The sequence below is a fragment of the Gossypium arboreum genome, chromosome 4, assembly GCF_025698485.1.
Source record: "Gossypium arboreum isolate Shixiya-1 chromosome 4, ASM2569848v2, whole genome shotgun sequence".
In the NCBI taxonomy this organism is placed as follows: domain Eukaryota; kingdom Viridiplantae; phylum Streptophyta; class Magnoliopsida; order Malvales; family Malvaceae; genus Gossypium; species Gossypium arboreum.
In genome coordinates this window covers 6,827,978-6,843,031 of record NC_069073.1, presented here as the reverse complement: position 1 = coordinate 6,843,031, position 15,054 = coordinate 6,827,978, and the positions used below count along the sequence as shown (strand labels likewise).

General features: G+C 32.4%; 2 protein-coding genes across 6 annotated transcripts; both read left to right on the top strand.

Moving 5' to 3' along the window:
• The first annotated feature begins 1,351 nt into the window (after positions 1 to 1,351).
• LOC108489900 (integrin-linked protein kinase 1) lies at positions 1,352 to 8,693 on the top strand. Of its 2 annotated transcripts, none has more exons than XR_008281642.1 (12): positions 1,352 to 1,761; positions 2,177 to 2,251; positions 2,368 to 2,463; positions 2,933 to 3,018; positions 3,166 to 3,286; positions 4,369 to 4,448; positions 5,277 to 5,339; positions 5,476 to 5,594; positions 5,924 to 6,009; positions 6,787 to 6,908; positions 7,818 to 7,945; positions 8,265 to 8,303. XR_008281642.1 is itself a non-coding variant. In XM_017794625.2 (12 exons), the coding sequence occupies exons 1-12, from the start codon at positions 1,441 to 1,443 to the stop codon at positions 8,358 to 8,360; spliced, it is 1,377 nt and encodes a 458-aa protein (XP_017650114.1). In that variant the 5' UTR covers positions 1,352 to 1,440; the 3' UTR covers positions 8,361 to 8,693. The 2 variants fall into 2 exon arrangements, 1 of the variants encoding a protein (XP_017650114.1); XM_017794625.2 differs by having other exon boundaries at positions 7,834 to 7,945; positions 8,265 to 8,693.
• A 1,427-nt stretch (positions 8,694 to 10,120) lies between these two features.
• Positions 10,121 to 14,796, top strand: LOC108453838 (zinc finger BED domain-containing protein RICESLEEPER 2-like). Of its 4 annotated transcripts, none has more exons than XM_053026463.1 (3): positions 10,121 to 10,309; positions 11,435 to 11,536; positions 12,507 to 14,796. In XM_053026463.1, exon 3 carries the CDS (start codon positions 12,534 to 12,536, stop codon positions 14,508 to 14,510), a length of 1,977 nt encoding a protein of 658 aa, XP_052882423.1. In that variant the 5' UTR covers positions 10,121 to 10,309; positions 11,435 to 11,536; positions 12,507 to 12,533; the 3' UTR covers positions 14,511 to 14,796. The 4 variants fall into 4 exon arrangements, with proteins under 4 accessions (XP_052882423.1, XP_052882424.1, XP_017607658.1 ...); XM_053026464.1 differs by having other exon boundaries at positions 11,403 to 11,536; XM_017752169.2 differs by lacking the exon at positions 11,435 to 11,536.
• The last annotated feature ends 258 nt before the right edge of the window (positions 14,797 to 15,054 follow it).

Sequence of the window (15,054 nt, the reverse complement as noted above, 5' to 3'; positions counted from 1 at the left end):
ATAATTGTTCGAAATGACTTGCTTAGGTTTAATGTATTTGAGAGAAAGCACTTAACTTGTTTATTGAGGAACAATTTTCCATATATATTTGTGTAAGTAAACTGCTTTAATTTTTCTTTTGTTACTAAGTCACAAGAAAATTAAACTCTGTATATGTTGAAATTGAATCTTCCTTGCATCAGTTTAGATTTAAAGTTCTGGGTAAGAATTAGCAGGGTAAAAATGATATTATAATTTGATAAGTAAGTTGAATTTATATAATATTTTGTAGTTATCAAGAAAAAATATCTATGAAAACTAATTCTTTTAGACTTCGTGATTATCTGTACTAACAATAATATTTTTAGGATCTGAAAATTACAATATATTTTATCATTTAATTATAAGAGTCAGACAATTTTACCACTGTAACTAACGGTAACTTCTATAGGCAGAAAAGTGATGAATTTAAGTGAAGCCCAGCAACCAAAATAAACGGTGAATCCAATACCACGTCATCGAATATCAATGATACCTAGCGGTAGTGGTGTGTTAGCATCTCCTAACGTCATTGTCTTTGAAAGCAACTACCTGCTTTATTTCTTATCTGCATTCATATTCTTCCTTTGCAAATTATCCTGCACATTTCTCCTTTAAAATATTTATAATTTTTTTGCAAAAAAATCGAAAGAGTTAAAAAACATGATTGATAAATAAGAATATTTTATAATTATAGTAAATAAGATTTTCCCAACAATGTAATATTATTTAAATTTGGTTTTAGTAATAGTTTTTTATTTGTGATGAAAGGTTTAAAAAATATAGTAATTTTAATATAAACTAAAAATTTTAAATAAAATAGAAGATATTTTAGCTAATATTAGGCACATTTATAATTTTATCTCTAATGTTTTTATGATGCAGTGAATTTAATTTTATTTTGGTGAATTACAAGAAAAGATAAAATCGTAATAACAATGCTATTCAAATCCAAACTATACTTGAAGTGATGAACACCCTAAAATCATGGAAACAAATTATTGCATGAAACTATTTTTAATTTTTAGATATGTTTTAACTTATTTTCTGTAAAAATATAATTATTTTAAAAAATATGGAAAAACTCTTGTATAACTTATTTATACTTATAAAATCTTTAATTAAATTATGGAGGATATTTTTATTATTTTATATAAAAATAAAATTTCAAAATTTAAACCCATGTTTTCTACCTTTATAATTTTAACCACAAAACTTTTCTAAAATATGAAGCTTTTGTATTTTTACGTAGTTAGTAAATAATAATTGTTAAATAAAACAAGGTAAAATAGAGAACAAAACAATTTAATTAATTAATTAATAAATTAAAATATAAATTCTGGCTTTGCTAAATGCACACACCTATCGAGTAACCAAATAACCACCAGAAAGGAAGGAACGACTAAACTTCTATTGCACTCAATGGACTCCACCACCGGCTGCAAGTCGCCAGTTCGATTTACCCTGGGCAAGCAATCGTCGCTGGCGCCCGACCGGGAAGGTTCGTCTCGTGGAGCCATCGAGGCGGCGATAGACCCGAGGGTGAGGCTAATGTACATGGCTAACGAGGGGGATCTGGAAGGGATTAAGGAGCTCTTGGACTCTGGCACCAATGTTAACTTCAAAGATATTGACGGTAGGACCGCCCTCCATGTCGCCGCCTGCCAGGGCCTTACTGATGTCGTCCGGTTGCTCCTTGATCGTGGCGCCGATGTCGATTCTAAAGATCGCTGGGGCAGCACTGTAACTCTCTCTCTCTATTTCTTTTTCTTTTTATAAATTCAGTTTCTTTATGTATTTTGCTAGTTGCAAAAGAATTTCGATAAATAATAACCAATACGAAGTAGACTTACTATTAATGAAAAAAAAAAAGAAATGGCTGGAGTGGAAAACTACTTCTAGTTCTAGTAGAATTATTGTTCTGTACACAGTGAAATGCTGCATTTTATACTTTCTTTAAAAAAAAATTCCCCTCACACATACACATTATTTTCTTTTCTTTTTGGCATCCAAAAGCAAAGTAGTAAAAGCAATAATCAAAAGCTAACCGAAATTGTTGGTTTTCTTTCTTTGGGGATAATCGTTGAAATATGAACTACTTGGGTGATGTTGTCCTTTGATAAATAGAACTATTGAATGGATGATTTTGTCTAAACAGCCACTTGCAGATGCGATTTACTATAAGAATCAAGATGTGATCAAGCTTTTGGAGAAGCATGGTGCAAAGCCTCCGGTATTTAATCGACCTTGTTCCTGCAGCTATTGATATTCTCTTAAATTTGTCTAGTTTCTTTTTAAATTATCAAGTGTAGCTTCATATTTAAAAGTCTCTAGTCTCTTTGATTTTAGATAGCCCCGATGCATGTTCAAAATTCTCGGGAAGTGCCAGAATATGAGATTGATCCTAGTGAACTCGACTTTTCTAACAGTGTCAATATCACAAAGGTAACCTATGAACCTTGTTGTTTTGTCTGTCAATTGCTGTAATTTATGCTTTTGATGCATTCTGATATTACTTTCTCTACCTTGGTTTACATTATCATTGAACTTGTGACGAGAAGTACATATGTTTGTGTGCTAGAGTTAGGTATTAGGTTATATCATTCTTCAGAAACCTATGGGGCCTTTTCTGTTTAACTAAAATATTCTTCATCTAATGCATTAAGACATGTATCCTTTTCAATTCTAATAAGAACTTCCATAGTTTTAATCAAAATTGAGTGCAATTCTTCTTGTATAAGTGAGTTATTTGAGAGACTTAAAGTTGTTGTAATGCTGTCTTGAAGTTGTACACAAACTTCCCCATCTTTATGTATACAGTGCACTTTGGTAAAATCCTTTTGTATAGGATACTGTATTGATCATGAACAAGTATGCTATGTCACTAAATATAAATTGTTGAATGTTAACACAGGGAACATTTCGTGTAGCTTCTTGGCGAGGCATTAAAGTTGCTGTTAAAACACTGGGAGAGGAAGTTTTTACTGATGAGGAAAAAGTGTGGGTTTGTTTAACATTATTAGTGATTTTTGTGTATGTGTGTATGTTTAATTGTTGGTCCTCTATCTCCAATTTCTTTGTATCAAATCTAATTTGTGATTTCATTTCATTTGTTTCTGGAGTTTTGATGTCTTGTTGGAATTTCAGAAAGGCATTCAGAGATGAGCTCGCATTGCTTCAGAAGATACGACATCCAAATGTTGTCCAATTTCTGGGTGCTGTAACTCAAAGCAGTCCAATGATAATTGTTACAGAATACTTACCCAAGGTTTGATTGTGTTCTGCACCACTAGAATAGCAGATTGTTGTTCACTATGTATTTTTTAACAGTTGTGTGTTTGATCATATAATGGTAACAAGTTGCACTTTTAGTTCATAAATCTTGACATGCAATTTTGTCAATTGCCATTTGTCTCTTTGCTCTGTACCTTTTATGGCACACTGCTAGCTTTATAATACTCAAAAAATTGCTTTTAGATATTTTTGGATTTTTCAGAATTTTCTTAATATAGATAAAAGGAAAACAATAGTGTTCTTATTTTGTTTTTGTTAATATGCAGAACTTTGTATGTAATTTCCATATTAATGAAATATAACTTTATTAAGGAAACTGTGAGCTGTATTTCTTAATTGCTATTTTATCAAGTTTATTAATTATAAAGTAAATGTTAGTTATCTTTATTGTATCATTTTGACTTTATGAATAATTAACTTCGAAAGTGAAGTAGAATTTGAAGTTACACCTAAAATTTTGAAGTAGTTTGGTAATTTTGGCATGGCCTTTTGGGCATTTCATTCAACCAACAAGCTACTGTTTTGATCCTTGACACTTTTTTTTACCGGAAACAATGTTAAGCCCATTTGAAATATACTTATACCCAGGCTGAGATTACATGAAAATGAGGGTATTTTAGCCTCACATATATCAGTACCAAGTTGGAATGTTAAATTCCCACCTCTTTGGGAAATGTGAGATTCTCAATTCTGGGCAGTAAATTAGATTACCAGAATGTCCAATTACTTCATATTGAGATTACTAGTTTGAACAAAATAGGGAGAAGATCCCCTCATTTAATTTACTGGTAATCTCTTGTGGCACTGTCCTTTCTTCTCTTTTAGCCCCTGATGGTGCCCTGTAGGATTTGGGAGAACCAGGATAGGAATAACTAGAAAAGGAGTTTTTCTTGGTTCTTGGACAGTTGGACTAATGTAATGTCCTTTTCTTTGGGTCGAAGAATAATAATGACCTTCTTTTTGTTGTTTTATTTTTGCACAGCAAAATTTTATAGTCATTTTTTTTTTTACCACATCATGTATCATAAAAGTTAATTTTTGTAATTCTTTTTACAGGGAGATCTTCGAGCATATTTGAAGCTAAAAGGCGCATTGAAGCTAAAACTTGCTGTTAAGTTTGCACTTGATATTGCTAGGTTAGTTACGTGGCTGAAAATACATCTATGGATTTCATATTGATGAGCAATTTTTAAAATTTTGGGAGTAAACTACATGGATGCCTGTTGGGGTTAGGCATACAAACTGCAATTTCTTGTGAGCATTTAAATTGAGTCTTTGATTGAAATTTCAGTTAGCTTCTACCTTTTAAAAAATATTAGTTTACATGAACCATGCATTATTAGGTAGAAAGGATTGTGCTATGATGGTTTTGGTGCATCCATGAATTCTGTTAGAATTTGTTAGTTGTAACAAAGTTGTTTGTAATTTAATGAACATGAAGATTATGATAGAGATTATTAACTTCGATTACTTTAACTAAGTCACATTAGAGGAGTGTAGTGTTGGTGGTAGAAAGAAACAATTATCTGAGAGGGTAAAGTCCTTCTTTTGCTGCATAGTATGCGATTGCAAAATGGTTGTTAATGCTCTATGTAATTAATTAATGGCTCAACAGGATACATGTGTTAGTTAAAGGCAAAAAAAATGGGGAGGAACAGGTAAAATTAATGTATCAGCTATCATGTACGGATAAGTTTTAGAAGGTTGGCAGTTTCATTACAAATGCAAATCTAGTAAGACCTTCAGGCTGTTGCTATGTTATTGTATAGAAAATGGTTGTGGATTGCTGCAATGTTTGCTGTGGAGAAATCTATTCTCCACATTTTGGCTGTTTTTCTACAAGGATTCTAAGGAAACTGAGCAAGGGGAAGGCAACAAGCACTTTTCTGGATTTTTGTTTATTATTGCCTGCTTCATTTTGATGATTTTCTGGTACCTTAATTGAACGTTGTTACCTTTTGCAGGGGAATGAATTATTTGCATGAGCATAAACCTGAAGCAATAATTCACCGAGATCTTGAGCCTTCGTAGGTCTTCCTTCTTAAATTTATATGCTGGTTACCTTAAGTTCCTATAACTTTTTGGGCATGGACATCCATTTTTTTATTATCCAAATGGGCAAGATTTCTTAAAGCTTGTTCATTTTTATGAGTAAGATAACAGAAACATACTGCGGGATGATTCTGGGCATTTGAAAGTTGCTGACTTTGGAGTCAGCAAGCTGCTCAAGGTTGCAAACAGAGTTAAAGAAGACAAACCTGTGACATCTCAAGAGACTTCTTGTAAGTTTTCTACACTGGGCAAAACTCTTTATCCTCCATCGTTATCTATTTATACTTGGGGTTTTGCTTGTGAATTATTGGACTAGCCATCTGATTTGGCCTTTGTTGAGAAAATCAGAGGCAGGTAGCAGGATTTGTTGTTTTGATTCCTAATTAACTGTTTGATTAACTTGTTTACTGGAGAAGTGTGTTAAAATGATGACTAAAGATGTTTGTTTCATGTCATCTTTCAAATTTTGCATTTTAATTTGAATCAAATAATTGAAAGCTAAGTATCCTTTCTTTTTTAATGGTAAATACATCATGATGTATCAATCCTTCCTGAGCAGGGAGATATGTGGCACCTGAAGTTTATAGGAATGAAGAGTATGATACTAAAGTTGATGTGTTTTCATTTGCTTTGATATTACAAGAGGTTAGAGTTCTTCTCCCCCAACTCAAAAGCTTATATTGCAAGTTGCAGTGTTGCTAATACTTGTGTAACTAGTAACTTAAACTCAAGGAGCAAGTGGCAGTCTTAGAAACTCGTCCCAACTCTAGACAAAGAAGAATCATGCAATCTTTTTTTCCTTTTTTTTAGGCCTCTAATAGTTGATTTTATAAGAAGATTTCACCTGAGCCTGCTCATTTCATTTTCCCCAAAATTTGAAGCCTTCTACAATAGATGACAATTGCATAAGACTTAAGCTAGAACTACTGTATATCTATTCTAACTGAAATTCATTTATGATGTCAAAGGTTGAAGGGATATCAGAACTCAAAATGTGGGATTTATAGATATATTTTTGTTTGTTTTGTTTAAAAACATTAGTAATAGTTTCTACAGATCTTTCTTTATTTTTTGAACTTTTTCTCTTGTTTATCCTTATTCAATAGTTGCTTTATTTTTGATGTCTCGGATTAATATCTGATCTCTATTTAAGGTTTTTTTCCAACAGTGTAGTTTAGCATTTGGGGTTAAAGAGAAAATCTTGTCAAGTCTAGAAGAATTTCTAACATCAAGAAACCCTCATCTCATCTCATCTCATCTCCCCTTTTCTTTTTGTTTCTTTTGGGTGTTTAGGGGAAGGGAGGATATTTCGATAAAAGTTGCATGCATGAGATCTATAGGGTTTCTTTCTGCTTATTATATTACCGAATCTATCTGATACATGTAGAAGTTGCAATAACATATCATCTATCATTGCTCTAGATGATTGAAGGTTTTCCACCATTTCATGCAAAGCAAGAATATGAAGTTCCTAAAGCATATGTTGAGAATGAGCGCCCACCATTTCGAGCTCCTGCAAAGTGCTATGCTTATGGATTAAGAGAGTAAGTCCTTCACCTTGTTTTATCTATGCTTGTACATCATTTCAGAATGCATCAATGATTTTAGAAAAGCCTTGTTGCCACTTGGAAAGCATAATGTGAACTACATGTATGGTTAACCCATTTATCTGAGCCAAAATAAAGAAGGAAATTTATCTTTTATTCTTGTCTACTTTAAAATTTCTATTTCTATTTGTGGGGCTGCTGCAAACGTTATTTGTAATGCATATTTGAAGTTTATTGCTTTTTCATGCATAGTATCTCTTGTTAATATTGAACAAATCAGGATCATAGATAGATATTCATTGGTGAGAGCAAACTGCAGTAACATAACCATACCTTTGACACCATTTGGGTTTGAACTGCTTATACTTTGAAATGCTGGAGACTTGAAGAAGGTGGTGAGGGGGAAGGGAGGGGGGTGGATGAGGAAAATCAAGTGTTGCTTGATAGCCTTATGGGTAATTGTTCAGCCTTAAATTTACTAATGTAGTACCTGTAGCGCAGAAAAAGTAGTAACAGGGGATTCAGAGATGGCTGTTTTCTTCCTCATCCTTGTTTTTAAGATAAGTTTGACAAGTTTTGAAAGGAAAGTCAATCCATCTTCTTGCCCAGGTTTACAGAACCGGTTCGGTGGTCAAACCGGTCAGGCCACCAGTTTGCCTGTTCGTACGGTTCAATTAAATAAATCATTAAAAATTTCATAATAAAAAAAAAAAAACGGTTCAAGTGCTTTTTTAGCCTGGTTCAACTAGTTTGTACCAGTTCACAGGTCAACTGGTCTGATATCTCTCTCTGGACTGGTACCCCAGTTGGTTCTCGGTCTGACTCGCTGGTCCAGTCTGGTTCCAACAACCAAGCTTCTTGCCGTCCTTATTAGATTTTTCTTCTCTGCTTACTAAAATACACCAGTTTACGTTTTCTGCAGTTTAATTGAGGAATGCTGGAGTGAGGAGCCATTCAGGAGACCAATATTCAGGCAGATAATAACAAGGCTAGATGACATAAATAACCAACTTGCACATAAGGGGAATTGGAAGGTTTTTTCCCTCTCTTTTTCTCTGTTTTAGATTCTGGCATACACAGTTTGTAAATAGGTTTGTGCCTGCAGTTTTGTTCAAAAACCAACTTGTTGTCTTTTTGTGTCATATCTTCATCTTTCCTAATCCTGCATAGAAAGGTAGACTGATTCCTCAGTGATAAAAGATGGCTTTCATGGTCTAAGCTGGTTTTGGCTTTGAGTCTTATGGAACCTTTAGGTGGCTTGACACGTTTCTTACATTCCTATTATCAGTAAAAACATTTAGCTAGCTTGATGGTGAATGTTACGGTAAGTTACTGTGTTCTATCATCGTACAGGTTGGACCGCTCAAATGTCTAAAGAATTTCGAGAATATGCTGAAGAGAGATCGTCTAAATCCTAGTAGTCGTACAACTCGCTCCACAACCAGATGATGAATTTGTAAAAGCTTGTTCTTTGTCTTTTAGTGGCTTTTGGTTCATACTAGTTCTCATATTGCAATTAAACTAATTGAATTGGTGGGAGCCTTTTGGATTGGGAAAGAGAAGCCCAAAAAAAAAAAAAAAAAAGAAAACGAAGAAGAAATATGGCATGAGAGAATGAAATATGAGTGTGTGAGTGAAGACATTAGACTGTTTACGTACACTACAATTTGTCATTTTTTAGTAGTGTAATTTTGCATAAGATTTTTGGTCCTTTGAAATTGACTTGTTTTTGTGATAGAGTTGAATGAAATTAAAAAGTAGCCCTGAATCTCAAAAGTTAAATTTCAGTTTGATTTGGTACAATAGTTTATATAGAAATTTATTTTGTTTTCACATATCACTAACATTTAATATTTAGTTATTGCATACAAAAGCTTCTATGTTAATTTATTTGTTTTACTAAAACGTCCATAATTAAACAAAAGCTTCTTTTGATTGGTTGACTATGAGATTGATTATTAAAGCTGTGTTTGAATTTTAAACAATTATTGAAGATGTTTGACTAAATATATATATATATATATATATATATATATATATATATATGATATTCATAAAATTAAGAAAAAAGTTAAAACAATTATATTCTAACAATAATCTTATTAATAAAATGGTAAAAATATATATAATATATATCATTATTTGTTTGTTTGTTTCTTATTTTGGTACTATTTATTTATTATTGACATTAATCTAATAGTATAGTGGATATTAAACATTTAAATTTTTGTAAAGTTTATATAAATATTGTAATTAACTAATTGGTTGTTTTATATCTAAATGACTTGTTTTGAGTAATAAGTTAGAGAGAAAGAACAATCAACAATAGAAAAATACATATGCTATGATTATTCTTTAAGAAAAAGAAAGAAAGTGTAAGGGCATAAAAGTTGAAGAGAGTTGTCTCTTGGGTCACAGGAACTCGTATCTCCACCTTACTTTTGTTTTGGTGCATCAGTTCTTCAATCTCTGTGTAATGGTGTTAACCAAACACCAATATAATTACAATTAATAGATAAAAAATCCACTGCAATCAAAATTAAAGTTTAAAGTGTATAATTGAATTAAAATAAATTTTTCATATACTGATTTAATATTTTTTTATTTATTTCTCCATTAAATTAAAATAGATATGTATTGATAAATTACAATATGGTAAATTTGGAGAAATTGTTAATTTTAAAATATTTAAAAAATGTATCGTTTTTTCGATATTTAGGAAAATAGGTTAATTTTTGGGGAGAAACATAAAAGAATTTTCGTTTCAGCTTGGTTTTTGTTCTCATAGTTAATATATAAAATATAACTATAACTTGAGAAGTTTAGAATTAAAATTTAAATATTAATTATTATAATTTTGTAAATATACAATTTAAAATTAATTATTATAACTAACAATTTTTGGAAATAACTTTCAAAATAAAAGGTAGGTATAAAATAATATAAACACAACAAAAATATACAAATCTACTTTATTATTAAAATTTTTATATATAATAAGAATATAACTTTTTTAGTTCAAAGTATATTAAAAAATATGACAATTTTGTAATTTTTATTTCTAATAATAATTCATATATATTTTTAAAAATAAAACATGAAGCCAAAATAATTAATTATATTGGGGTAAATTGTTGACAAGTTCATACTTAGACTTAGTAAATCAATTAATTTATCTTAAATTCGTAGCCGTCAGATGAATAAAAGAGAATATTGGGCGTTGGATTGAAAGTGGTATAGAAGTAGTGTTAGATAAATAAAATCAGAGTTGTCTTCACGGCCGCTAATTCTATTTCTCTGTTTCCTTCACTCCGTTCCCTCTTCACCCCCAGAACCCGCTTCTCGACCCGATCCGACACCCGCAAATAAAACCCATTAGAATCTACTGTTCCCTATCGGTATTACCTTCTTCCCCCTTTTTATTCATATATAATTTTGGTTTTGGTTGTGTTATTAACGAAATGTGCTTGCTTGCTTTGTGATTTTTATTTATTTCTTCTATTAATTTTACTTTCTCTCATGCATGCTATCATGGTGAAATGAATGGTAATTTTGCGGGGTTTTCTTTTTCCTTTCGTTTTATCTTTTACATGGAAATATAATTGGTTGTGATTCTTGCGTTCTTGCTCTAAATTGGAAAAAAAAGAAATTAATTTGATTTTTTTTTCTACTCAAGATGTGTTTTTCTTTTTCTTTTTTACGTTACTTTTAGAAGCAGAAATTAAGGAGCAAAGGCAACTAATTGAACTGCATAATAGTTGTATATTTTGTTGAATGTATGATCCTTATAGAATGGGATTTCTTTTAAAAACTTACAAGGGAATAGAGAAAAAAATTATGGAAAGAAAAAGTTATTAAATCTTTCATAGGTGCTGTTTTTCTGATTGTTCCATTAAACTGCTATTTTATGATAAAATTATCATTGGTGATACTAATAACTTGTTATGTTGTATATTTAAGAGATGTCTGAGACTTGGGTAATTTACATTCTAGTTCATTCAACTTAGTATTAGTTTTCATGAATTCCACAAACCTTAAATTTTATCAAATTATACAACTTCTATTATTAATAAATTAAGTCACTTGTGCTAACTTCTGTAAGTAAATTTAGTGGAAAAGTTGATTCAGCATGCATTCGTGACTTATTTTTTATGCCTCATCAAGATAATACATTAAAAGTTTATTCAACTTGCATACATGGCCTTTTTTTTTCTTTTTTCTTTTTTCTTTTTTGTTTAAATTTTAAAGACTGTTTTCGGTTTTCCTTTCTTAAGTGGACCCTAATGCCGGCATGGAAGATATTTTACGTAAAATGCTAGCAAGGAATTATCTTGATGACATGTAAAAAAATAAACCATATGCATGTGCAAGCTAATTTAACTTTTCCATAAGAATTACTTAACAAAGTTAGCATAAATCACCTATATGAAAGTTGATGTCAAGTTTAATGACTCAGAATGTAAATTGCGCTTGAAATTTTGTTCTTTTCAGTTTATATGGTATCAAATATATTATGCATGTAGGCGAATTCCAAGGCCTTTGGCTACTTGTAATTGACAACTATGCAACCAAAACCAGCTTGTCTTTGATCTGATTTCCAAGGTTTGTTTGCAATGGACAATCATGTAAGCTTCAAGAAAATGTTAATTAGTTTTGTTCTTCACTGATGTTTGGAGAATACTTTTTGCTAATTTTTTCTTGGACTAAATCAGTACATTGAGTTGCTTATGTTCTATGCAAGTTCAGACCATTTAATTGTTTTCTGCTTTTTCCAAAATAATTATATGCATTAACAAAACCTGGAAATGGAAGGGACAATTATTATATCCATACTTCATTATGCTTTGTGTAATAACTAGAGGCAAAGCTAGGAATTTGGTGTTGGGGGGCCGAAGTAAAATAGTAAAAGTTTGGGGTCAAAGGTAAAAAAATGCTTAAAAAGGACTTAAATTTGAATACTTTTTAACTGAAAAAGACTAAAATTGATATTTTACCACTTAGCTAGGGGGGACCAAGGCCATTGCCTGCCTCCTCTAGCTATGCCCCCTGGTAATAACCAAATACACTTGTCTTCTATGAAAGTTTTCTTGCAAATACAGTGCAAGTTTAAACATCCTTTCCTATTGCAACCACTTATAAGCAAAGTTGTTCTTGCTTTTCAGGTCTTAAGTCATTTTGTCTTCTCTATTACCTTAGAATATAGATTACAAGCACTTATTGATGATTTCCTTTGTTTTAGTAGCATGTAAAAGAAAAATGGCCCTGGGAATTGTCATTGCCTCTGTCCTGTAGTGTTAAGACTTTATCATTAATTCTATGGGACCCATGAAAATGTTAACACACAATTATAGTTATGGTTCTGTTATAGATGTATCAATGTTTTGCTGAGCCATCCTCTGTAAAAGCGATGAGCATTTCAACTGTTTTGAATAATTTTGGATATTGAGTTGTTGTGACATCCTCTATATATATTCTATTATTTCTTTCTATAAAAAATGTGGCTTTTTTCTTGGGGCTTCATGGCTGCAACCTTTTTCTCCTTTGTTGGAAGTTGTATTAATTATAGAAGGTACTAAGTTTGTTTTGAATATGCAGATATTTGCCAAACATTAGGTTCATGTGATGGATATGTCTGATGCAGTCATAGTAAATTCGAGCAGATTGAAATCTATTGTCTGGAATGACTTCGATAGGGTTAAAAAGGGTGACACATTTGTGGCCATTTGTAGGCATTGTAAGAAGAAGCTTAGTGGATCAAGTACTAGTGGAACCTCGCATCTGAGGAACCATTTAATTAGGTGTCAAAGGAGATCCAATCATGGTGTAGCTCAATACTTTTCTGCTAAAGATAAGAAAAAGGAAGGTTCTCTTGCCCTTGTAACTATTGATCAAGAGCAGAAGAACGATGAAGTGCTTAGCATTGTGAATCTTAGATATGAACAGGAGCAGATTAAAAGTGAGCATGTTGGCATTGGTAGTAATAGCTTGGATCAAAGGCGGAGCCAGTTTGATCTTGCCCGCATGATCATATTGCATAACTATCCTTTGGCTATGGTGGAGCATGTTGGGTTCAAGATTTTTGTCAGGAATCTACAGCCTTTGTTTGAACTTGCGACTCGTAATAAAGTTGAAGCTGATTGCATGGAAATCTATGCGAAGGAGAAGCAAAAGGTGTATGAAATTTTTGATAAGTTGCCTGGAAAAATCAGTGTATCTGCTGATGTGTGGACTGCTTCTGAAGATGATGCTGCATACCTGAGTTTGGCAGCACACTATATCGATGAGAATTGGCAGTTAAAAAAGAAGAATTTGAATTTTGTTACTATTGATCCTTCTTATACAGAAGACATGCATTCAGAAGTTATAATGAATTGTCTGATGGATTGGGATATAGATCGTAAGTTGTTCTCTATGATATTTGATAGTTTTACCAGTGATAACATTGTTGAAAGAATCAGAGATCGGCTGTCCCAAAATAGGTTCCTTTATTGTAATGGTCAACTATTTGATGTTCGATGTGCCGTAGATCTTCTCAATCGTATGGCTCATGATGCCTTGGAAGCTCTCTGTGAGATTACCCAGAAAATACGGGAAAGCATTCGCTATGTTAAAAGTTCAGAAGCAACACAAGCTACTTTCAATGAGCTGGCTGATGAAGTTCAGGTTGAAACTAAAAAATGCCTATGTATTGACAATCCATTGAAATGGAACTCGACATATTTTATGCTAGAAGCTGCCTTAGAATACAGGAAAGTTTTCTCCTGTCTACGAGATCGTGACCCTGTCAACATGAAGTTTCTACTATCTGATCCTGAATGGGATAGACTGATTACCGTTACTAGCTTCTTAAAGCTGTTTGTTGAAGTTACTAATGTTTTTACAAGAAGCAAGTATCCAACTGCAAATATATTTTTCCCTGAGATATGTGATATTCACTTGCAGTTGATTGAATGGTGCAAGAATCCTGATGAATATATTAGTTCGTTGGCTCTAAAGATGAGAAGGAAGTTTGAAGAGTACTGCTATAAGTGCAGTTCGGGTTTGGCAGTTGCAGCTATGTTAGATCCTCGATTCAAAATGAAGCTCTTGGAGTATTACTACCCACAGCTATATGGTGATAGTGCCACAGAGCTTATTGATGATGTTTTTGAGTGTATTAAATCACTTTACAATGAACATTCTATCGTCTCCCCATTAGCATCTTCTATCGATCAGGGACTGGATTGGCAAGCAAGTGGTATTTCCGGTTCTGGAAAAGATTCTAGGGATAGGTTGATGGGGTTTGACAAGTACCTTCACGAAACTTGTCAAGCTGAGGGCTCTAGTTCTGATTTAGACAAGTACCTGGAGGAACCACTGTTTCCCCGAAACGTTGATTTCAACGTATTGAATTGGTGGAAGGTTCACACTCCACGGTATCCTATTCTATCTATGATGGCACGCAATATTCTAGGAATTCCTATATCCAAAGTTGCAGCAGAATCAAGATTTGACACCGGAGGAAGGGTGCTTGATCATAACTGGAGCTCATTGCCTCCAACTACAATTCAAGCCCTCATGTGTTCGCAAGATTGGATAAGGAGTGAACTCGAGAGCTAGTTTCAGAGGAAGAAGATGAGGTGGGAGGTTAGCACCAATTTTTGTGTAGCTGCTATTTTGTCAATAACTTTTGGTTCTTGCTGGGTTTGATTTTAAGAAATTTTAGGGGTTATTATTATAAAACACCATATTTATGCTGCTCTCAGAATATGTTGTAAGTGAGTTAGTTGTACAGTGTATAACTATTAAAGCCTTACTTTACTCCGCTGTCTGTCTTGATGCTTGTTTCTACATCACAGTGATGCGAAGTTAAGGTATAAATAAACAAGATGCTAAGCTTCTCAAACCTGAATTTGTCTCAACAATTCCATATTGAATCCATCTAAATGAATTACCTCTATTAGAAAGGTTGGATTGCTAGATTTGTAAATTTTGTGTAATTGGCTAATGGTTTAATTATTACAATTATTATAATTACAGTTGATTTAAAGCTTACTTTATAAGTTTTCATCCTAAACAAAGCCAAGTGATTCATCTCCTAATAGGAAACCTCAAACCCTCAACTAGATTAGATTACAATGTAGGTAAAATTATTTATAAAAAA